Raw genomic sequence first — 25,190 nt, 5'->3', positions numbered from 1 at the left:
TCGGGCCGGGGGGGGCTGATTTGCACGTGAGGAGGAGCGGACAGCAGGGAGAGCAGAGCCCCCCCCCCCGCCCGCTCCTCCAGGTTTGTGTCACAATGTGGGGCGTCCCGACGGGGCAGGAGCAGCAGCTGTTGCTGGAGGAGGCGGAGAGGGCAGGACGGGGGCAGGCAGATGCAAGCCAGGCAGCGCCGCCCACCCATCAGCCGCCCACCAGGCACCAACCCAGGCAGCGCACGTGGGGAAAAAGTAAGCCACGCCCCTCTCCGGGGAAAAGAACGACAAGCCACGCCCCTTGGGTTGCACAGGGGGCCGCCCACTTGGCAGGGTTTAAGCGGAGCTGTGTGCAAGCCACGCCTCCTCGGAGCTGCTTTGAGTTTCAAGGAGCACCACTCAGAACATTTATTATTATTATTATTATTAATTAAAATTTGTTGCTCTCCCTTCAGCATCAGGTCCCAGGGTGCGTTGCAGCAATTTAAAATTAAATACAGTTTTTACAATGCTCAGCAGGGTTTCGCTATAGAATATTTTGTACCTGGAGCGTCTTGATTCTAGATACAGTAATGGCTTCTGTGGCCTTATCTGGACATTTTTATTTTATGCTGCAACGGGTTGAGCTAGATGACTCTCTGGGTCTCTTCCAACTCTACGATTCTGCAATTTGGCAAACCTTTGCTCCGTGGGCGGAATAGATTTGGGTTACTGGGTTTTTTGGGAGGTGGGGGTGCTCTCAGTGGGCCGAGAGGTACTTTCCCACCACCTTCGTTGCTTCAGTGGGCAACCCTGGGATGTCAGAAGTTCAGAAGCTGCTCCCCAGACTTGGTTGGACTACAACTCTCATCAGCCCCCAGCATCATAACGCCACGTGGGCTGATGGGAGTTGTAGTGCAAAGCATCTGGAAGCTGCTAGGGGGTAAGTCCAATTTGCCGTGGCCAGATTGCAAAAGGTATTGGACCCTTTTAAACGCTGACTGGTGGTCCTGAGGGGTTTTGGCAGAGTGACAACAGACCTGAGGAGATGATTCATCTCAATGTGGCTGGCCTGGCCAGGGGGTGGGGTGCTGGTTTATTTATTTATATGGGGGTTTGGGATTTAGAGAAAAAGCAATAAAGAGGCGACAGGATATAGAAGTGTATTGAATTATGCATGGCGTTGAGGAAGGAGATAGAGAAAAGCATTTAGAGAAATGCTAGAATTTGATGGCTATCGGATGAAGCTGAATGTTGCAAGATTCAGGACAGTGCACAGTTGAACTATGGAACTCACTGCTACAGGAGCAGTGGTAGCCAAAAGCTTAAAGGTAAAGGGACCCCTGACCATTAGGTCCAGTCGCGGACGACTCTGGGGTTGCAGCGCTCATCTCGCTTTACTGGCCGAGGGAGCAGGCGTACAGCTTCCAGGTCATGTGGCCAGCAGGACTAAGCCGCTTCTGGTGAACCAGAGCAGTGCACGGAAACGCTGTTTACCTTCCCGCCGGAGCGCTACCTATTTATCTACTTGCACTTTGACGTGCATTCGAACTGCTAGGTGGGCAGGAGCAGGGACTGAGCAATGGAAGCTCACCCCGTCGCGGGGATTCGAACCACCGACCTTCTGATCGGCAAGTCCTAGGCTCTGTGGTTTAACCCACAGCGCCACCCGCATTGGGTGGCTTTAAAAGAGAGTATGGGACAAACTCGTGGAGGGGGATTTGTGAGTCGCATTATCTTGCCCAAGGCAACTCAGAGCGACTTACAACCAGAAAACCTAGCCAGTTTGCATTGGTTGAAGTTCATACTGGTTTTCATTCAGGAATCATACTTCGTTTGCACTGTTACATCGCCCCATCGATCCTCACCCCAGCAAAACACTCAGACAGCCAATAATCAGAGCTTTGCGCTAAATGGGATCACAGCTCAGTGGGTAGAGCATGAAGCTCTCTATCTCAGGGTTGTGGGTTCAAGCTCCACAGTGGGCATTGAAGGGGGTTGGACTAGATGACTCTCACGGTCCCTTCCAACGCTATGATGCAACAGGTTTCGGTTTCTCCTCTTTGTACGGATTGCTCTGCCTGAACTCTTGGCGTTCTGCCTCCTCCTCCTCCCTTTTTGGCCGAGTGCAGGATGGAGATCCTGGACGAGTTTGACAACGAGTGCCCGCTCCTCATCTCCTTCTGCGAGCGGATCTCCCCCCAGGACTTTGACAGCCAGGCTGTGAGCTACACCCAGAAATCCCTGCAGGACCTTTTTGCGCAGATGGAACAGAACCCGGGAATCTGCGAGCGGGTGCTGAGGAAGAGGAAGCAAGCGGAGAATGAGGGAGCCAGCTTGGCCCAATATCTGAAGGTGAGTGGGAGATGGGATTCTCTAGGGGACCCCAGAAGGGAGTTATCACGTGACCTGGCCCGGGGGGGGGGGCAGAGAGCAAGCTGCAGGGATCTGCAAGAGGAGCTTTTTATGGAGACAAAACATGCCTGTTTGCATCTTCAGAAGAAGCTGCTGTGCATGCAAAGGAGCAAAGGTGGCAGTCTTAGGCTAGTAAACCTACCCTCAGGCCTCGGGGTAATACATCTACCCTAATTTTGCAAGGTGCCCCTTTTATTGTGCGTTCATGGTGATCTGTGCTCATGGTCGTATTGGAGCTGTTATACACAATCCCATGTTCAATACGGTTTCCACCTGTAAAAGTTTCATTCCCCCACCCATCAGTATAATATTTATTTATTATAGTGGTACCTCAGGTTACATACGCTTCAGGTTACAGACTCCACTAACCCAGAAAAAGTACCTCTTTGAAGAACTTTGCTTCAGGATGAGAACAGAAATCGTGCTCCGGTGGCGCGGCAGTAGCAGGAGGCCCCGTTAGCTAAAGTGGTGCTTCAGGTTAAGAAAGGTTTCAGGTTAAGAACGGACCTCCGGAATGAATTAAGTTCTTAACCCGAGGTACCACTGTACATCCAACGACTTCCCTTCTTCTCCTTCCATGGTTCCTTATGAACTGCTTGTTCTATTTCCTCCATCTGGTTTCCCCTTCTCTATTACAGTGGTGCCTCGCAAGACGAAAAGAATTCGTTCCGCGAGTCTTTTCGTCTTGCGATGTTTTTCGTCTTGCGAAGCGCGGTCCGTCGCAACTGCACCTCTTCAAGCGGCTTTAAAAAAAAAGCGCAAGACGTTTTCGTCTTGCGAAGCAAGCCCATAGGGAAATTCGTCTAGCGAAGCAACGCAAAAACGGAAAACCCTTTCGTCTAGCGAGTTTTTCGTCTTGTGAGGCATTCGTCTTGCGGGGCACCACTGTACATCTTAATCTAAATTATACTGTTGAATTTACAGTAATCCTGCCGGGTGTGATGTTGAGCCAGTCAAACTGCCTCTCGGCCTAACCCACCTCACACGGTTGTTGTGGGAATTCAATGAGGAGCCTTCCTTGAGTTCCTTGGAGGAAAGAAGGTGGGATGTACATCCAATAACAACAACATTAAAATGAAATGAATAAATGAAACTATTTCCCTGTCAATAGAAATCTAGCACACCAGGGAGAGGGTTGGCCAGAACCCCCTCCCTGATGCGCTAATTTTCTTACTGCAGGGAGTTTCCTTTTTCAACACATTTCAGAACGGAACTAACATCACCTTCCCATCTCAAGGAGCGCGGTCCGCTGTGTTACTGGGTCTCACCGCCTCAGGCAGGCAGCTGTTTCCAGGCTCACAAAACCTGCGCACCTGCCAAGCTTTCCCATTTTGCACTCTTCTTTTCCAGGCCAAGTTCTTTTCCATGCTTCAGGGAGACGTGAACAACAGCAACTCGCTGGGGGAAATGGAAATGGAGGAAAAGGTGGAGCAACTGAAACGCGAGATGGAGAAGGTCAATGACTACGCTCGTAGTAAGTCTGGCTGTTTTCCTCGCTCTCTCCCTTGGCGCCTCCTGGGTTTTGCCCCTCCAGCCAATTTCTCCCTGTGCTCCCCCCTGTTCATCCCATCCACCCAATCGGTTCCATCAATCCCTCTCACAGGGCCATCCAATCTGTGATTAAAAACCTCCACCTTCTGGACTTGTCCGTTTTTTGTGGTTTAAAACGAGCCTTGCTTCACAGCATGTTATTCTTTGAAGGATAATTACCTGAAAATGATTTGTAGATTGTATTTAACTCTGAGTAGACTTGCTAAAATGTATACGTCCGAATCAGATAAGTGCTGGAGATGTAACGAGGTTGAGCATATGTTTTATCTTTTTTTTTATATAAGATATTTATTAAAGTTTCACAAATTTTATAATCAAACACAACAATGCAAACAAACACAAACAAGAAAAAACAAGTATAATTTCAAATCCTTATTTTCTTAAAACTTACTTCCCCGACCTCCTCATACCTCCCCTTTCTGCATTCCACTTTCAAATTTTTAGTTCAGCAAATCCTCACCGTTAATTTTATCTAATTGTTAACCTTTCTTTTCTTTTAACTTAATCTTTACAGCTGTAATCCACTTACTTTCTAAAGCCACATCATTTTAACACTCATTAATTTTACAATGTTTCTTAAGATAGTTCTTAAATTTCTTCCAGAGCATATGTTTTATCATATGTGGTAGATTTGTAAAAGAGTAAAAGAATATTGGGAAATGATATATAATGAACTGAAAAAAATGTTCAAAAGTACCTTTCCAAAAAACAACAGAGTCCTTTTTGTGAGGGTAATTCAGAGGGAAATTTCCAGGTGTCAAAAAAGACTATTTATGTATGCCACTACTATAGCCCGTGTCTTGTCAGCCCCCAAATGGAAAACCAGCGAGGTCCCAACCAATGAAGAATGGCAACTTAAACTGATGGAATACGTGCAGCTTGCATATTTATCATATAGAATAAGAGAACAAGAAGAACGCATGTTTAAAGAAGACTGGAAGTTGTTTATGGAATATATGAGTAAAAACTGTGTTCATTTAAAAACACTGGTAGCATCAAGATAAATTCAACAGCGTAAATAAGTTTTGATAGATGTAACAATGGATTATTGAATGGTTTAGTTCATGCAAAATATGCAGGGTTGCATGGTATGCAAAATGAACCACTGAAAGAGAGGAAGGGAAGTCATTGATTTAAGGTTGTTTAAATGAATATTTTGAAATGTAATTTAGAAAATTTAATTAAAAAAACTATTAAAATAGGTAAATAAAATAAAATAAAACGAGCTTTGCTCCGTTGCAGCTGCCAAGAGTGCTTCCTGGAGGTCGTCGGCAATGAGGCCATCAGAGATGAGGCCCAGAAGGGCTATTCCATCGGGGGGGTTCAGCCCCAGCCAGACCAAGCTTCTGGACTCAAGTGTTCCCCCCATGCCGAAGGTCTTTGGTTCCTTCCCAAAGCAGGTTTGTTCTTCTGTCTCGAGACCTTGGTAATCTCAAAGGCTGGACTGCTGCAATGTGCTGTCTGTGGGGCTGCCCTTGAGCCTGGGAGCTCCAGCTGGTTTCTCTCAGCCTATCCTACCTCGCAGGGTTGTTGTGGGGGCATTAAAGGAGAACTAGGACCTGGGAGGTGCTGTGGGTTAAACCACAGAACCTAGGGCTTGCCGATCAGAAGGTTGGTGGTTCGAATCCCCGCAACGGGGTGAGCTCCCGTTGCTCGGTCCCTGCTCCTGCCAACCTAGCAGTTCGAAAGCACACCAGTGCAAGTAGATAAATAGGTACTGCTCCAGTGGGAAGGTAAATGGCATTTCCATGTGCTGCTCTGGTTCGCCAGAAGTGGCTTAGTCATGCTGGCTACGACCTGGAAGCTGTATGCCGGCTCCCTTGGCCAATAAAGCGAGATGAGCGCCGCAACCCCAGAGTCGGCCACGACTGGACCTAATGGTCAGGGGTCCCTTTACCTTTACCTTTAGGACCTGGGAGACCAGGGTTCCAGTGCCCACTCAGCCATGAAGCGCTCACTGGGTGATTTTGGACCAGTCACTGTCTGGTGACTACTTCGCAGGGTTGTTTTGAGGGTGAAATGAGAAGGAAGAGACACCTTGAGCTCCTTAGAGGAAAAGTGGAATATAATTGCAGTCAATACAAAAAATAAACATGCCAAAGCGTTTCAGCCATTCCACATCAGACTGAATGAGCAAGGGGACCTCACCTCCCATGATCACAGCATCTTTTCCCAGAAATATCCATCCCCAAAATGCTGCTGGTAGGAGGTGCCAGCAGCAGTCGTAATTTCTTAGGAGGACAGTTTCCTGCAGCTCTTAATAAGCTTTTTAATTTTACTTTTCACTCCCCCTGCAGATGGAGAGATCGATGGGATCCAACGTGGACTTGAAGCAACTCTGGGCCGGCATGTCATCCGTCAATCAAAAAAGGTGCAAAGGGCTTGAAGGCAAGGGGAGAGGGTGGATACACACTGGTTGGGCCCCCCCACTCCGGTCTGGTTTCGTATTGGGGTGTGGAAGTGCTTTTTTCTGGGGACGCATACCCATAAACATTTTGTGAATCTTTGTACAGTCATACATCAGGTTACAGCTGCTTCATGTTGCGTTTTTTCGGGTTGCAGACCACCCAAACCCAGAGTACCAGAACGGCTTACTTCCGTGTTTCGGCGGTCGCGCATGCGCAGAAGCACTAAATCGCGCTTTGCGCATGCGCAGAAGTACCAAATTGCAACCTGCGTGAGCGCAGACGTGGGTTGTGAACACTACGGGTTGCGAACGTGCATCCCGCATGGATCACATTCACAACCCAAGCGTCCACTGTACTTTGTCCATTTACTGTATTTATTTTCCCTGATTTGAACTATAAAATGGTGATTTTCTTGAGTCAAAATGAGAGTACCCCTAAACATTTTGTGTGTGGGGGGGTGTACTGGGGTGTAGTCTGCAACATGTCCCAGGTACAACAGTAGCATATTTATTCTGGTTTAGTTTTTTAGCTTGTGGTGTTGATTCATAGAATCATAGTAGAGATGGATGGTACCTTGAGAGTCGTCTGACCTCCTGCAACGCAGGAATCACAGCTGACAAATCCTCAACAGGTGGCCATCCAACAAAGGAGGGTCCACCATCTTCCGAGGGAGTCCGGCCCATTGCCAAGCGGCTCTTACCATCAGAAAGTTTTGTTGCCATCTCCTTCCTGGCCATTTGAATCCATTGGTTCGGTTGCTAGCCCTCCAGAGCAGAAGAAAACAAGCTTGCTCCATCTTCCATGGGACAGATATTTGAAGATGGCCTATCACATGGGTAGGCAAACTAAGGCCCAGGGGCCGGATGCGGCCCAATCGCCTTCTAAATCTGGCCCACGGACGGTCCGGGAATCAGCGTGTTTTTACATGAGTAGAATGTGTCCTTTTACAGTGGTACTTCGGGTTACAAACACCTCAGGTTACAAACACTTCGGGTTATAGACTCTGCTATCCTGGAAGTAGTATGCCGGGTTAAGAACTTTACCTCAGGATGAGGACAGAAATTGTGTGCTGGCGGCATGGCAGCAGTGGGAGGCCCCATTAGCTAAAGTGGTACCTCAGGTTAAGAACGGTGTCAGGTTAAGAACAGACCTCTGGAACAAATTAAGTTCGTAACCAGAGGTACCACTGTATTTAAAATGCATCTCTGGGTTATTTGTGGGGCATAGGAATTTGTTCAATTCCCCCCCCCCAATATAGCCCGGCCCCCCACAAGGTCTGAGGGACAGTGGACCAGCCACTTGCTGAAAAAGTTTGCTGACCCCTGGCCTATCATATCTCCTCTCAGTCTTCTTTTGTCTAGGCTAAACTTGTTCAACCAGTGTTAGAAACTGAGATACGAAAGCTAGGAGCTAAAGGGCACCTTAAACCAAGGTTATGGGCGCAACAACGAAACGTCTAGGCGTGCCTTTTTTATAGCAAGAATACAAAGCTGAAAATGAATGAACCGCAGCTAAAATATTATGTTCATATTTCACACGGTCTAGTCCTTCCCCTGCCCACCCCCCTAATATTCTTAAGAGCGTCTCTTCTCCAGTTTTCAGAGAGTAGCTGGAAGTGGGGAGGTAGAAAAAGGTCCTTCTTTCCTTCCACGCTGCAGTTTTAATCGGGATTAATAGGCGCAGCACTGCGCTCAGACCTCGGAAGCTGCTCGCGCTAATGAAATTCCTAGTTGCAAAACACGCCTAGAGCAATGGGAGTTTTTAACACTGTATTCAACTCCCTCAACTGTTCCTCATGAGGCCTGTTAACACCATTCTTAAATTGTGGTGCCCAGAACTGGAAACAGTATTCCAGGTGTGGTCCATAGCTGTCAACTGTCCCTTATTTGGAGGGAAACTCCCTTATCCCAGCGCTGTGTCCCGCTGCTGTCCCTTATTGATGATGTCCCTTAAATTTCCCGGGTTTCATGCTCACCTGGCTCGGGAGGGAAGCAGCGGCTCGGCGTCCTCCACTGTGAGAGAGCGCGCGCTGGCACGAGCTGCGGCATCTCAGTCTCTCCCTTTCCCCCCTCAGGGTGGTGGCGGGCGGGCAGGCAGCCCCTTTCTTGCGAGACTTCCGCCGTGCTGCCAGGGGAAGCTGGAGGCGGTAAAGCGGCAGCTGAGGAGGCGGCCTGAGGGAGGAGGAAGAGGAGGGGATGGGGAGGGACGCAGAAGGGTGGAACTTCAGCGGCCATGGCCATGGCGCAACCGGCTCATGCCAGGCTCGCGGGCGGCGCAGGCAAGGGTCTCTCTCTCTCTCTCTCCCTCCCTCTCTCTCGGGCGGGGAAGGGACGATGGAACTCCTCGCGCCAGGACGAACGCAGCCCTAACGGGCTGCTTAGCATCCCCTCCAACCAGCGCAGCATCTTAATGTAGTGGTTTCCCCCTCTGCATCCCTTTCCTAACTCTCTTTTTATAAATCCTTTGTCCATCCATAGTTCAAATTTTTACTACAAGTTTTCTGTCAATCCTACCAATGTATAAAATAAAAAAATTCCTTCCAGTAGCACCATAAAGACCAACTAAGTTAGTTCTTGGTATGAGCTTTCGTGTGCATGCACACTTCTTCAGATGCCTGAAGAATACCTGAAGGTATCTGAAGAAGTGTGCATGCACACGAAAGCTCATACCAAGAACTAACTTAGTTGGTCTTTAAGGTGCTACTGGAAGGAATTTTTTTATTTTGACTATGGCAGACCAACACGGCTACCTATCTGTAACAACTACCAATGTATGTAACTCTTGGCAATAGCTTTTTGACTAAATGATAAACTTTCCCCCTTCTTGATGAAAGAGGTCCTCTTCCTGGTTTCTAATTCTGCCTGTAAGCTTTGCCATCTCGATGTCATTCATCAGTTTTGTCTGCCCCTCTTCTTTGGTCAGAGTTGTAGACCCTTAGGATCATCTAGTCCAACCCCCTGCAAAACACAGTCAGTCGCAGCCAAAGCAGCATGGCTCCATCAGTGCCAGATTTCTGTATAAGCTAAGCAAAATCCCTTATTTTGGCTGCTGATCCCTTATTTTCGAGGCTGCTGGTCCCTTATTTTCAAATCTGTAAGTTGACAGCTATGGTGTGGTCTGACCAAAGCAGAATAGAGCAGTACTATTACTTCCCTTGATTTACTCACATCAGGGAAGAGTCCAGAGCAAGGAGACCTCATCTCCCATGATCTCAGCATCCTTTTCACAATCTTTTCCCTTCCCAATGTCATCCTGAGTCTAATCCCCATTTTGTCTCTCCTCCGACAGCATGGTGGACTTGCGCCCTGTGATGCTGAACCCCGGCGGTTTCCGCCCTTCATTCCTGGGGAGCACCTCTGTCAGCAGACTGAAATACACCAGTTTCCCAAGGTGCAGAAATCCTTCCGAGACCTGGCGTGACACCTTTTGTTCTCACGGGGAAAATAAACACACGCACGGAAGGGGGGGAGGGAGCATTTTATTCCAGGGAAGGGGCTGGAAAATGGGCCAGTGGTTTCCTGGAGGCAAACTTGCCTGGTTCCTGAAGGTGTGGCTCTCCAGAAGTTCGTAGAATCATAGAACTGTAGAGTTGGAAGGCACCCGAAGGTCATCTAATCCGGCCCCCTGCAATGTAGGAATCACAGCTAAAAAGCCCCTCTCCCATGGCCAATCTACACAAGAGAGAGAATTTTGTCCTCTTCAATCTCTTGCATGCTACATTTGGTTTTATGGCCTGGAAAGGCACTCCCCAGTTTAACAGCACAGTTCAAGATTGCGGCCAAAAAATAACTTTAAAAAAAGATAGGAAGCTTTAAACAAAACAGAGCCGAGCAGTTCTGTCCTGTTTCCACTTGCTATTTTTATTTAATCCACTCCACTTGGTTTATTTAAACCAAGGACTTGTACACTGACCATTAATAATGAATCATATGTTGTAGAGATCATTGCAAATTTATTATGCTATTTTTTGCAATGTACAGATGACATTAAAAAAAATAATTGTGGCCACTTTTGTGGACAACCTTCAAACATCAAGTTTGCACTTAGGTCCTGCTGGTGGGCTCCTCTTGGGGGCACCTAGTTGGCCACTGTGGGAACAGGATTCTGGACCAGATGGGCCACTGCCCTGCTGCAGCAGCTGGGTTCTCCTTATGCTCTCCTGGAACCTCCAGGTCTAGGGGCAGTCTATCTTGATTCTGGAATTCCTGGGGGCATTTGGTCCCTGTGAGAGCAGGAGGCTGGACTAGACAGGCCACTGGCCTGATGCAGCGAGTTTCTACTTATGTCCTTTATGCTGTTTAGCTTTCTTTACAGCATCAACCTACCGGGGGGAGCGGGGGGCACAGACGGACCAGCCTCACCGCTTGCCGTGTTTTTTCTCCTTCCAGGGCCGCTGCCAGCAACGCCGCCACATCTTCCCAGAGCTCATCCAGCCCCACGTCCGCTTTCAACACGCCTGTGCTGGCCAAGTTCAGAGGCAGCAAAGATGAGGAGAAGGAGGACAATGAAAACCCGGGTCCTGATTCTCAGCCGACGGGGGCCTAAACAACTTTTGTGTACGGGGAGATGCTGTGTGAATTAAAAAGAAACCACCGGTGCACGCTGCTTCCCGGGGTGTGGCCTCTGCTGCGGATCTGGCAGAGAGGAGATGGCTACCGGTGGTCGGGAGAAGGGAGAAATCTTCATGCCTTAGCGGGAGGGTATGCCTCCAAATGCTCTTTTTCAAAAGGATATGGTGGTACTACAATTCCCATCATCCCTAGCTAGCAGGATCAGCGGTTGGGGGTGATGGGATTTGTAGTCTGAAAAAACAGCTGGAGACCTCTGTTTGGGAAACACTAGGATAGGGGAGATCACTGCAGATGGTGACAGCAGTCATGAAATTAGAAGACGCCTGCTCCTTGGGAGAAAGGCGATGGCAAACCTAGACAGCATCTTAAAAAGCAGAGACATCACTTTGCCAACAAAGGTCCGTATAGTTAAAGCCATGGTTTTCCCAGTAGTGATGTATGGAAGTGAGAGCTGGACCATAAGGAAGGTTGATCGCCAAAGAATTGATGCTTTTGAATTATGGTGCTGGAGGAGACTCTTGAGAGTCCCAGGGACTGCAAGAAGATCAAACGCATCCATTCTTAAGGAAATCAGCCCTGAGTGCTCACTGGAAGGACAGATCCTGAAGCTGAGGCTCCAATATTTTGGCCACCTCATGAGAAGAGAAGACTCCCTGGAAAAGACCCTGATGTTGGGAAAGATGGAGGGCACAAGGAGAAGGGGACGACAGAGGACGAGATGGTTGGACAGTGTTCTCGAAGCTACCAGCATGAGTTTGACCAAACTGCGGGAGGCAGTGGAAGACAGAAGTGCCTGGCGTGCTCTGGTCCATGGGGTCACGAAGAGTCGGACATGACTAAATGACTAAACAAAAAAACAACAACAAAGGATAGGGGAAGAGCTGCAGCTCAGCATAAGGCAGGTGCCTTTTGAAATCTGCTCTAAATGAGAGCCATGAGGACTAGAAACTTACTTCATTTTCAGGGGAAGGGTGCAGCTCAGTGGTAGACCGTCTCCTCTGCATGCAGGAGCTCTTGGGGCTGAATCTCCAGATAGGGCTGATGGACATGACTTGGTGTAAGGCAGATTCCTATTTAAATCTGCTATTTGTTTAGAACAATGAGGACTAGGATCTTACTTCATTTTTAGGGGAGGGGCGCAGCTCAGTGGTAGAGCTTTGCGTGCCGAAGTTACCGTAAGTTCAGTCCCTGGCATCTCTAGGTAAGCTTGGGAAGGTCCCTTCCCTGAAACCATATGTTGTTTGGTTATGCAAAAAAATAAGAACACCATAAAAATTGATGCATATATTCAGGGAAATGTGTGAGTGAGTTAGAACTGCATGCAAAAATGTGTTTATTAGGAGAGATTTGCACTTAAAACACTGTTGAATATTCAAGAGAGAGAGAGAGAGAAATGCACCGGGAAGCAGCCCCCCCCCCCATAATTTGCAGCACCGGAACTCGTAGCTTTTCCGTTCATCCCACAAATAATTCTCAGAGGATTTTCTCCAGAACGTAGCTGTTGCCAATGATCTGGTCCACGACTCCTGGCAGCCAATCTCTGAGGAGCAGGACAGGTTTCGTGAGCCAGTAAGGAAAGAAAACTTCCCTCACCCTCATGACGCCGCCCCTCACGATGGCCTGGGCGCAGAGCTCTTTCGAACTTGGCTTAATGGAGATCTTGCCTTCTACCGACCTCACAGCTGTGTCTGCGGAAAAGAACACAGAAGGCAAGTCAGTGTGGAAAGGGCACCAGGCACCCCAGGACCTTGGAAGCTGCTGCTGGTCTGTCTACCTTGCTGCTGCTGATTCTAGTCCTTATGGTCCCCCCCCCCCAAAAAAAAGAGAGGACTACAACCTTGATTTAGTTTTAGGGGAAAGGTTATGATTTGGTGGCAGTGAATCTCCCTTGCATGGAGATGGTCTGAACTCCCCAGCAGCATCTTCTGGTAGGGCTGGGAATGTTCCCTGCCTGTATATCACGATGTTTAGCTGGTGTTAAAACTGCTCCTTTTCATTTATGGGGTATCCAGGAGCCCGTACAGAGTCCTTAAGTGGGTTCCCTATTGGTAGGAGAAAGTAACAGAGGCCAACCAGAGAATATTGAGAAGCAAAGCGGCTAGTAAGCCTGATCTTTATTGAAGGAACTGTTGCAACAGGGTCCCCACTCACCACACGCAGGAGAGAGGAGAACCCTGAACAATGGTGCGCAAACCCTTATACAGTCAGACATCGGATTGAATGTGCTTCGGGATGAGTGCGTTCGAGTTGCACTCCGCGGCAACCCGGAAGTAACAGAGTGCGTTACTTCCAGGTTTCGCCGCTTGTGCATGCGCAGACGCTCAAAATGATGTCACGTGCATGCGCAGAAGCGGCAAAAAGCGATGCATGCGTGCGCAGATGTGCCGTTGCTGGTTACGTTTGCTTAGGATCCCGTTCACATCTAGAGGTACCACTGTATAGACTTTTGAAATTGGCCACCGTGTTGCCCAAGACCGTCCCCCTAAAACAGCATCCATCTATCACAGAAGGAGGCAGTCTCCAGCAGAAATCCTGTCTGCCAGGATACCTGAGAATGGTCACTGATTGCATTACCTGGGCAGTCTGGCCGTTCTTTTGTGATGGTTAATACTTTAGTTCCTGAATCCAGGTCACAGGCTCACCCTATTCATACACAAATACACCCTTAAGACCAGTGGCCACACTTCCGGGGTGGCGCCATCGGTAATGGCGGATTCCCTCTGATCCGGAGGGACCAGCTCCACGGAAAACGGGTCTTTCCCGCTAGGGCAAAGTGGGGACCCTTTTAAAAATCACAGGCGGATGAAGCCTGTGACCATAGGAATCGGCGGGCACCATTAGCGCCCCCCCCAACCCGTAAAGGAACCCATTTACGGGCTCCGGAGTGAAGAGGGGGAAGTGGCGCGGTGCTGAGAGTCAACTGCTTCTTCCGTGGAGCGAAGCCGCACAGCCGTTGCCGGAGAGCGCTGCCTTTTTCCTGGGACAATTTGGCTTTTAAAACAACTACCCGTGTGTACTTTAATTTCGGACAATTGGACTTTAAATAATGACCTGCGAGCAGAAAGGAAAATTGGACTAAGAAATTCATCTTAATTTGGCACTGAAATGGGAAGGTCTAAACAGGAAGTCAGCCTCCCGTTTCTTGTAGATAGATTAAAGCAAAGACATGGCAAACTAGAGTTCAGAAAATCGCCTGTAAAGGATTAACTTTCATCATTTAAAACTGTTGAACCCCCTTCGGAAGCAGGAGAAGAGGGGGGATTTTTTCCAGACTGTTTAAACCTGCAGAAGAGAGTGTAAAGCAAAGTAATTTTCCACCGTCTTGATCCTGGGAGCGGGGTATTAGGACTGACGTTCTTTGGGAAGCTCATTGACAAACGTCTTTGACAGATAGTTAAAAGAAGAGAAACATAGTAATTCCATTGTTCTCCTTCGCATTTTAAAGGAACAAATATTGACAAAATATCTGAAAAAGGAAACTTTGTTGTTAGATCTGCCTTTAAAAGAAAAGAACAAATAGAAGTTCTTCCCCTAGAGGGAGCCTGTGAAACTGTTACTAAATCTGAATCGGGGAGCTCTGCAGCTGCAACAGATTACGACCGTGGGAATAGATGTCTGACCTTGTAGAACAATGTATTCAGAAGCTCTGGTGAGTGCTTTCTGCAAAACAAGTGCCCTACTGGAACAGCTACATGAGAAGACGGACTTGATGACTGCTGTGATCAGAAATTTTGGTCAGGTAGTGGGAAACTATATAGAGCCCAACCAGGAATCAAATCAGGAGTGTGCTCTGGCAGATCAGATGAGGGAAGAGGATGTTGCTGAACCTCGGGCACCAGAGATGGAGGGAGCTGCGGCCCAGCAGGAACATGAGTACTTGGAGCTGACAAATGAACTTGGAAAAAGCCAGATTTGGAAAGATAAAGTTTGGTTTGGAAATGGGGGGTTGGATAGACCCCCCTATGCAGGGATGTTTGGACTTTTCAAGTCTGGCAATGGGCTGTGAGATGTTTGAGGTTGTGGGGGCTCTTAATTCTGGAGGGACTCTGAAACATGTTTTTAAATACCACATGGAGTTTAGTGTGGAATATGGAAAAGGGACTGATTTGTCGAGAAGGCTCAAAAACACTGCCAAGTTGGAGTTCCCACGAATGAAAGGAGCAGGAGATAAAGTAAAGTACAGGTATAAATATGAAGAAGAGCTGCGGAAGGGACATGGAAGAGACTTAAGGGCCTCGGACATAAGATTACCAGGTTAATGCGCTAGATTGATGGGATAGAAAGGACTGACAAAACCTGGGACCAGGAGGAAGAGACGCTGGTTGAAGATTGGAAGAATTTTTTTTTATTAGGATTGCTTTATAAAATTGATGAATGTTAGAAAAATGTTGGAACGAAACCATTTGGCTTAGCAAAAATGTTAAAAGAATTATGTAAGAATATTATGGTTATGAGAAATTGGTATAAATAAGATTTAAGTTTCAAGTTTTAGGGTCTTTTATAGTAAGATAAGGTTAAAATAGACTAAGGTATTGTAATGACAGAATATTATGAAAAATGGAAAGGATTTGCTGTGACAATTAACAACTAGGATACAAAAAAAGGGAGGAGTGAGGAGGTCAAAGAAAGAAGGTAATGACAGTTAAGGATTTGAGAATATTGGATTTGTTTTTAAATGTTTGTGGCTTATTTTTGTCTTTTGATTGTGTTGTGTTATTTTTTGATTTTGATTTTTATCAATTTGTATTGCTTGATTGTGGTTTGTTCTTATTTTGTTCTCTTTCTTTCCTTTCCTTTTTTGTTTTTGTTTTGTAATTCTAAAACTCTTAATAAATATCATTTAAAAAAAAAAGACCAGTGGTGTAGCGTGGGGGGTGCAGGGGGGCCAGCCGCACCGGGCGCAACATCTGGGGGGGGCACGCGCTCACACTCGAGTGCTAAAATTCACAGGTTAGGGGGCGCAAATTACTTGCCTTGCCCCGGGTGCTGACAACCCACGCTACGCCACTGCTTAAGACAGGATTTGCAAGCAAAAAGGCAATGGGAAAGCTTTCCCCATTTTCCTTCCTTACTGCACAGGAATATTTGGTCATTGGGCGTGTCAAAATGGCTTCAGGATTGCTCTCCTGTACTATTTCAGACACGTGGTTTATATACGTGTGTATGTGTTTGCCTTGAACATTTATGAACATTTATCTTACATTTGAGACCTTAGAATTCTTACAACACTGGTGATCTATCACGATGTTGGACACTGGATTATCACCCAGCCCTACTAAGTGGCTGCCCTACCTGGGGCAGCTTACCTGTGTCAATGTACCCCAACACGGCAACCGTGATGGGCATGTTGATTCCCCGGAGGCGCAGCTCTGTGCGCAAGGAGCTGTAGAATCCTTCCAGCGCAGCTTTGCTGGCGGCATATGGAACGGAGAAAGGGGATGGAAGGCGGCCTGAGAGAAAACAGGAACATATTCTTACTTGGAAGGTTGCAGAATCTATTTCTCCAGAAACCAAAGGGGTTAAGGGGATGGAGCGACTGCCCCTCTGAGGGAATGTTGCAGCCTTTGGGACTTTTTAGTTTAGAGGAGAGGCGAGTAAGGGGGCGACATGATATTGGTTTGTACAACTGACATGGAGAAAGCGGTGACAGAAAGGATTTTCTCCCCCTCACGTTTTTTTCAGCAGAAGAATGGGGTGTGAGTGCTCTCCAATAAATTAGCTAACAGAGGATTGGGAAATTTAGATGCAGGAGCCCCAGAAGGACCTAAGAAGAGCCCTGCTAATCAGGCCAACGGCCCATCTAGTAGTAGTAGTAATAATAATAATAATAATAATAATAATAATAATACATATATACGTCATGCATCTGGCTGGGTTTCCCCAGCCACTCTGGGCAGCTCCCAACAGAATTTTTAAAACACGATAAATACATCAAACATTAAAAGCTTCCCTAAACAGGGCTGCCTTCAGATGTCGTCTAAAAGTCAGATAGTTGTTTATTTCCTTGACATCTGATGGGAGGGTGTTCCACAGGTCGGACACCACTACCAAGAAGGCTCTCTGCCTGGTTCCCTGTAACCTCACTTCTCACAGTGAGGGAACCACCAGAAGGCCCTCAGAGCTGGACCTCAGTGTCCAGGCTGAATGATGGGGTGGAGACGCTCCTTCAGGTATACTGGGCTGAGGCCATTTAGGGCTTTAAAGGTCAGCACCAGCACTTTGAATTGTGCTCGGAAAGTTTGGACCTCCCGAGATCACTTAGGCTGGGGGGGGGGGGTTCCAGTCGCCTGCCCATACCGCTTATAGACGATACCACAATGATGTTGCCACGGGACTCTTGCAACATGCTCAGGGCCGACACAGTGACCTGGACGTAGCTGAAGAAGTTGACCGTCATGGAGCTGATCACAGATTCCATGTCTCCTTGGTACGGGCCAAAACCGATTTTTCCACCGACATGATTCAGAACCAGCAGATCAAGCCCCCCTGCAAGAGAAAAGAGCACAGAGACCCTGAGTGGAAGAGGGAGAGCAACAACCATCTTAGGAGATGGACGGAGCTCAGCCTCTTCTCATGTCAACATATAGGCTACCCCTGAAAACCAGCCTGTGCCGAGCTCAGTCCTTTCATGATTTAGCTGCGGTTCCTTTGTTGTGGGGGTTGGGCTAGATGACCCTTGGGGTCCCTCCCAACCTTACGCTTCTCTGATACCAGCCTTCGCAAGCCTGGTGCCCTCCCCATGTTTTGGATACCAACTCCTGCCCGCTCCTAGCAGCATGCAGCCATGCCGGCTGGTAGGAACGCAGGAGAAATTTGGTTAGGCTTGCATTAAGACAGCGGTTGCCAAACTTTTTTCTCCCTACCCAATAAAGAGCATTATACAGAACCATGATCTGCATGAACCAGTAAGGAAGATAATAATGCAATGGCATTCAAAATGGAAACTACGAATTGCCCATGTATTCAAAACCCACTTCAAACTATTTAGGTTAACCAAGTCAACAAAACTGATGAACGTAATCCGGTGACACCAGCTTTCACAGAATCACAGAGCTGGAAGATACACCCAATCAATGAGAAATTGGAAACAAGTCAAAATCTATTAATCTCAAATGACTGGGGCTGATGGGAGTTGCTGTCCAAATTATCTGGAAGGCCAATCAGGTTGGGAAATGCTGGTCAACTTCCTTCCTTCCTTCCTTCCTTCCTTCCTTCCTTCCTTCCTTCCTTCCTTCTCTCGCTCCCTCCCTCCCTCCCTGGCCAGGTTTAATTCAAATCCTTCAAACCTCCTATGGGGAAGGTTCTCAGGAATGGTAGAAGGAGAAAGAATTTGCCCATGTGAAGACCATCAGGTGGAAACTCTTACACATATGGTTCTTAAATGTAAACTATATGTTGATCTCCACCAGCAGTTCCTAGATCAACTCTGCAGCCCCAAATGGAAACCAGAGTTAGAGGTCATACATTTTCTATTATTGGGGAATAATCAGGAGCTCACCAGGTTAGTGGCTAAATATCTTTATCTGGTTTTTTGTCGTTGAAACACATTGCAGACGTCTGATCTCCCTGGAGACCTAGAGATGTAATACTAGACTGCTTTGCCTCTTTCATTTGACAAACGTTTTGTGTCACTGGGAAGGTGGTAATTCTGTATTGATTTGCTATGGATGTTTGTCTGTGATGCCAATAGAAGGTTTGATGATGATGATATACCATCCTTCATCAAAAGATCTCTGGGCTGATCTTTGCCAAGGTGCAGGCAGACAAGGCAAATAGCTGAGGTGTCCCAGGGCAGAAGCCGGCAAATGCCTTTGGAGCTGTTCCCCTCAAGACGAAAGGGTTAAGGAGCCCTTTGCCTGCGCCTCAGGTAGCTTGTGTGGCAGAACAGTTGCCACCCCTCCAAGACTGGCTAGGGACTGGCCTTCCATCTTTACCCAAGACGTTCTTGGTTTCTTCCACAACATTCCGGGCAGAAGCCAAGTCACTCATTTCTGAAACGACGTACGAAGCAGAGGCGGCTCCCAGTTTCAGACAATTCTGGACTACCTGGAGGAAACAAATAAATGGAAAATGAGCCCCAAAATGGAAAACGAGTGAGGTCCCAACTAAAGAAGACTGGCAACTTAAACTGACGGAATATGTGCAGCTTGCCAAACATTGCAAATCCTTGACAAGATTGACTGTTTCAAGAGGTGGCAGAAGGACATTTCGAAATTTGTCTGGCAGGGCAAAAAACCCAGAATAAAATTTAAGATTTTAACGGATGCAAAGGAAAGAGGGGGATTTGCCCTGCCGGACTTAAAACTGTACTATGAATCAGCAGCATTCTGCTGGATGAAAGAGTGGATGCTCCTCGAGAATACAGATATCTTGGACCTGGAAGGTTTTAACAATGTATTTGGATGGCATGCATATCTATGGTATGACAAGGTTAAAGCGCACAAAGCCTTTAAAAACCACATTGTTAGGAAAGCATTATATAATGTCTGGATCAGACATAAAGATTTGTTGGAAAACAAAACTCCTAGATGGCTGTCCCCAATGGAGGCTAAAGCTGTAAAAAAACTCAATATGGAGGCTAAATGGCCAAAATATTGGGAAATCTTGGAACAAGAGGGTGATAAATTGAAATTACAGAGTCACGAGAAATTGAAGACCAAAGTACGAGATTGGCTCCATTATTATCAAATAATGGAGGTTTATAAACAAGACAGGAAAATTGGTTTCCAGGTGGAGAAATCAAAATTAGAAACAGAATTGTTAGAACCCAATGCTAAGAACTTGTCTAGAATGTATAACTTGTTGCTGAAATGGAATACACAAGATGAAACAGTTAAATCAGCTATGATTAAGTGGGCACAGGACATTGGTCATAACATTATGTTTGCTGACTGGGAACAGTTGTGGACCACCGGTTTGAAATTTACGGCGTGTAATGCCTTAAAGGAAAATATTAAGAAAATGATTTATAGGTGGTACATGATCCCAGTCAAGCTAGCAAAAATCTACCATTTGCCTGATAATAAGTGTTGGAAATGTAAAGAAATTGAAGGTACTTTCTATCACCTTTGGTGGACGTGCCCAAAGATTAAGGCTTTCTGGGAAATGATATATAATGAAATGAAAAAGGTACTTAAATGTACTTTCCCTAAGAAACCAGAGGCCTTTCTCTTGGGCATTGTCGGCCAATTGGTGCCAAAGAAAGATAGAACTTTTTTTATGTATGCTACCACAGCAGCAAGAGTACTCATCGCAAAGCACTGGAAGACTCAAGATCTACCCACTCTGGAAGAATGGCAGATGAAGGTGATAGACTATATGGAACTGGCTGAAATGACTGGCAGAATCCGTGACCAGGGGAAAGAGACGGCGGATGAAGATTGGAAGAAATTCAAAATTTATCTTAAGAAATATTGTAAAATTGAGGAATGCTAAAATGCTGAGGTTTTAGGGAAAAAAAGGGGATTACAGCTGTAAAAGATTAAGTAAAAGAAATGAATAAGTGAAAATTTGATAAAACCATGGGCTAGGATTTGCTGAAACAAGCTTGGAAATTGGGATGTAGAAAGGGGAGGTATGGGGAAGTCGATGAAGTAAGGTTTAAGAAAAAAGGATATGAAATTATACATGTTTGTTTGTGTGCTTGTCTGTTTGTACTGTGTATTGTTTGTGTTTATAAAAATTGTGAAAAACCAATAAATTTTTTATAATATATATATATATATATGTGCAGCTTGCAGACTTAACTTATAGAATAAGAGAACAAGAAGAGTATACGTTTAAAGAAGACTGGGAAATGTTTATTGAATACATGGGTGAAAATTGTCTACACTTGAAAAGGTTGGCAGCTTTAAGATAAATTCAACAGTGTAAATAAATTTTGATGGATGTAAAAATGGAATATTGGATGGCTTAGTTTATGTGAAATATGCAGGGATCTATGGCATGCAGTTCGAAAGCACCCCTAAGTGCAAGTAGATAAAGAGGTACCGCTTTATAGCGGGAAGGTAAACGCGTTTCCGTGTGCTGCGCTGGTGCCGGCTCGCCAGAGCAGCTTCGTCATGCTGGCCACGTGACCCGGAGGTTTTTTCGGAAAGCACTGGCTTCCGGCCTCTTATGCGAGATGAGCACGCAACCCCAGAGTCGGTCATGACTGGCCCGTATGGGCAGGGGTACCTTTACCTTTACCTTTTATGGCATGCAAACTGAACCATGGAAAGAGAAGAAGGGAAGTCATTGATATTTTAAGGTTGTTTAAATGAATATTCTAAATTGTAAAATTAAAAAAACTTAATAAAAATTATGCAAAAAAGAGAAAACAAATAAAAATAAAGAGGGAACTTGAAAATGGCTTCTAAGCGGTTTTCAAGTATAAAATCCATTGTAAAATACTACAACGCAAAATAAAATAATCCTATTTGATCAGTAAAAAACAGCCACAAAATTTATTATACAGTGAGCCAGTTTAAAAGCACCATTATTTTAAAAAATCAAAATCAAAACAGTTGGATCAGGAAGTTCAAGTTCGGGGGAATGTTCATTGGAAACAAGTGTGTCTTTAAAAACCAGCAGAATAGCAGTAGTGATGGTGAGTCATTAAATCATAGAATTATAGAGTTGCAAGAGACCCCAAGAGTCATCTAGTCCAATGCCTTAGAGCAAGGAAGGTGTTCCATAATTCTGGTGCCATCAGGAAAAAAGCCTCCATGTTCCCACAAGCCAATGGTCACCATTAGGGCATGGCTAAACTAAACTGGTTTCCATTATGGAACAACGGATTCTTGTGGGAGGGGAGCTTGGTCAAAAGGAGGGCCAGATGAGGAAGGAAGAGATGAGGGGGGTATTTTTGAGAGGGGAGGGGAGGCTAAGGGTTGTAGCCAAACTAAGACTATTGGAATCGAGGAACCTGAGTTTAACTGCATTGGGGTCAAGGGATTAACAGTTTACCTTCTGGAGGCATGTCGCGTTCTGCGCTGTCAGCATCAAATGGGCCCCCATCCTGGCGAACTCATAGGCCATTTGTTCCCCTATCCCTGTGCTTGACCCCGTCACCAGGACCCGTTTCCCTCGCACCATTTCTGGAGAGAGAGAAGGAGATGGTCAATACCAGCCGGCTACAATCCAGATGTTTTGCACTGAAGTTCGTAAGAACGGAAACGTAAGGATAGAAGGAGAGTCTGGCCAAAGGGGCCCCCATGCAGTCACAGAATCATAGAGTTGGAAAAGACCCTTAGGGTCATCTAGTCCAGGCATCCCCAAACTCAGCCCTCCAGATGTTTTGGGACTACAACTCCCATCACCCCTAGCTAACAGGACCAGTGGTCAGGGATGATGGGAATTGTAGTCCCAAAACATCTGGAGGGCCGAGTTTGAGGATGCCTGATCTAGTCCAACCCCCTACCATGCTGGGATACGCAGCTGTCCTCATACGGGGATCGAACCTGCAGCCTTGGTGTTATCAGCGCCGCGCTCTAGCCAACTGAGCTATCCAAACTATCCTGTTCTCACAGTGGATGACTAAATGCCCCAACGGGAAGCCTGCAAGCAGGATCTGAGTGCAGCAGCATTCTCCCGTCCGGTGGCTTCCAGCAATGGAGATTTAGAAGTATTACTGCCTCCTCCCTAGTAATTGATTTCATTTCACAAGATCGATATACGGCTGGATTGCAACAGAACGTTGACACCATTACGAAACAACAAAGTTGATGAAAGCAATTCTTTAAAATGTTCAAATATTAAATCAGAATAAATGATCATTACCCCAGACTCTCAGGGGTGGTGGCAGCCCAAGGGAGGGTCTTTTCTGTGGTGGCCTCTAAGCTGCAGAGCTCCCACTTCACAGAGATGCACTTTCGTTATACAGCTTTCAAAAGACGCACCTCTTTCCCTTTTAGGATTCACCTTTCCCCCCAGCGATTGTAATTAAACTGTTTTTAAAGTTGTGTTTTGTTGTAACCCGCTCTGGAACCTTAGGGTGAAGGGATATAATAATAATAATAATAATAATAATAATAATAATAATAATAATAATAATAATAAAACACTAATGTAAAACATGGACCAGGTTCTACGTATCTGGATAGGGTAGTCTAAACAAAAAAAGTTTTTAGCAAGTGCCAACAACAGACCCTCCAACCTTCCCTATTTTCCAGGGACAATCCCATATTTACAGAAGCTCTCCCGGTTTCTGATCTGATCCCTGAATCAGGGACTTCCCTATTTTCTTTGGAGAAATGTTGGAGGGTAGTGATCCGCCCCCTGAGCCATCTGAAGGTAGCCCTGTATAGGGAAATTTTTCAATGTTTTATTATATTTTCATATATGTTGGAAGCTAGGTGGGCGAGGTATAAATAGTAACTTCTTTATTGTTGTTGTTATCATTATGATGATGATTATGGAACAGCAAGTCCCTATTTTCATCGGATAAATGTTGGAGGGTATGCAACAAGAGCAGAGCAAAGATGCTTGTCTGGTGTCGCTAGCATGCTATGTGCAAACATGCTATGTGCAAACGGCAGAGGCATTTATGTGCAAGAGAGGATCAAGGCCACGATTCAGAAGAGGCAACCCTTCTCCCTTGGCTTACCTTCGGAGAAGCTTTCCCAGGTATAGGCATAGTAAACGAGGACAGCGATGAGGACAGGCACAACGATCTTGAGCACCGCCATGGTTGTCTCTGCAGCCAATCGTTAACCTCGACTAGCTGGACTTGTTTGGCGAGGTTCGGAAATCCATCCTTTGCCCTATGGCCACCCGAAGCCTTTCCCTGCTTCAAATTGTGCAATTTCTCCTAGCCTTGGGCACACAGCTCCATCCACCTCTCGGCTCCAGCGCCTTTTGCAACCGGCTGCAAAATCTGAACTTGTGAAAGAAACATCCTTCGCCTCCTCAAGCGATCAGCGCCTTAAAAAATCTGTGTGGTTGGAATCCGTCATATCATGGCATGCGTCACACTCCCCTCTCTGTAGGCTCAGGTGTGGGTTCACAGTGGCACAAAGTGTGTGTGGTGGCCTGGGATTCGGACTCGGATGCTTAACCAGAGGGTTCCCAGCCTGCACAGGAGTCCCCGCCTCCAGAACCAGCTGAGCCGGGGCTGGGGGTTGAGCCTGAAGGGTCCTCACCTGTGCTGGATCCTCAGGTGCAGGCACCAGCTGAGTCTGCTCTGGCTCCTGAGGTGATGGAGGACCCATTGCCTGCAGGTGCTCCACTCTCAGCCCCGTCCGAGGAAGCTGAGGTTGCCTCTGGGTCTGATAGCCCTTCAGCCTCTCCTGAGCTACAGAGGCTCAGGGCAGAGAGGCAGAGGGAACTAAGTTCCCGCAGGAGGAGTGCTCGCCTCCAGACCAGCACAGTGTGAAGCAGGGAAAGGCTTTTGGATGTGGGTGGGTGTTACTGTCAGCAGCAAACCTCACAAATGCCGTGGAGGCGAGTCTGTTGGTGCTAATGAGCTATTGGCCCACTACTCTCAACTCATTGGGGACTTTTTATTATTGTGTTAAGTTGTGGGTGAACATATCAGACGACACAGCGATTCTTCAAACAACTCTTGCTTATTCACAGGCCAGAACAGAACTGAAGTGAAGGGTTCAGCCAGCCTGCTTATATAGAGCTCCAATACAACACAACTGTAACAACTTTCTGTAACTATCCAATCACCGAATGTCACTTTCAATCCCTTATTTGCATATGTGGACCTGAGTGAAAACTATCTACAGTATCCCCCTGCTGGCCCAGGGTGAGAACTTCAGTACATAACAGATTGCATTTGTACCCCACCTTCTCCTGTGAGGAGCTCAAGGTGGCCTACATGGTTCTCCTCCTCCTCCTCCTCACTTAATCTCCACAGCAAGCTGGAAAGTGTGTAGGGGAAGGCGACCAAGATGATCAAGGGTCTGGAAACCATGCCGTATGGAGAGCGGTCGAAGCAGCTGGGTATACTTAGCCTAGAAAAGGGGAGACGGAGAGGAGATAGGATAGCCACCTTCAAATATCTGAAGGGCTGTCCCATGGAAGATGAAGCAAGATTGTTTTCTCCTGCTCCTGAGCACAGGACTCAAACCAAAGGGTGCAAGTTACAAGAAAGGAGATTCAGACTAAACATCAGGAATAACTTTCTGATAACTGTTTGACATTGGAACGGATTCCTTTGTGATGTGGTGGACTCTCCATCCTTGGAGGTTTTTAAGCAGAGGTTGGATGGCCACCTGTCATGGGTGCTTTGGCTGAGATCACTGCATTGCAGGGGGTTGGTCTAGATCTAGATGACCCAGTGAACTTC

General features: G+C 46.7%; 2 protein-coding genes and 1 long non-coding RNA gene across 3 annotated transcripts in view; 1 reads left to right on the top strand and 2 right to left on the bottom strand.

Moving 5' to 3' along the window:
• Positions 1-25,190, bottom strand: part of LOC309521212 — a 254,515-nt gene that overhangs the window by 130,785 nt on the left and 98,540 nt on the right. The window lies entirely within an intron of this gene.
• LOC309521110 (uncharacterized protein) lies at positions 89-10,944 on the top strand. Its single transcript, XM_082203441.1, has 7 exons — positions 89-246; positions 2,103-2,325; positions 3,736-3,859; positions 5,179-5,336; positions 6,234-6,307; positions 9,633-9,734; positions 10,733-10,944. The coding sequence occupies exons 2-7, from the start codon at positions 2,104-2,106 to the stop codon at positions 10,887-10,889; spliced, it is 837 nt and encodes a 278-aa protein (XP_082059567.1). The 5' UTR covers positions 89-246; position 2,103; the 3' UTR covers positions 10,890-10,944.
• LOC309521107 (hydroxysteroid 11-beta-dehydrogenase 1-like protein B) lies at positions 12,221-23,685 on the bottom strand. Its single transcript, XM_082203437.1, has 6 exons — positions 23,502-23,685; positions 21,863-21,993; positions 18,850-18,961; positions 17,213-17,401; positions 16,222-16,365; positions 12,221-12,603 (listed from the first exon to the last, which is right to left on the bottom strand). The coding sequence occupies exons 1-6, from the start codon at positions 23,581-23,583 to the stop codon at positions 12,389-12,391; spliced, it is 873 nt and encodes a 290-aa protein (XP_082059563.1). The 5' UTR covers positions 23,584-23,685; the 3' UTR covers positions 12,221-12,388.

Source organism: Podarcis vaucheri (genome assembly GCF_965113315.1).
Source record: "Podarcis vaucheri genome assembly, chromosome: 16".
NCBI lineage: Eukaryota > Metazoa > Chordata > Lepidosauria > Squamata > Lacertidae > Podarcis > Podarcis vaucheri.
Note: the sequence above shows the minus strand (reverse complement) of the source record. Positions and strands in the feature narration are given on the sequence as shown.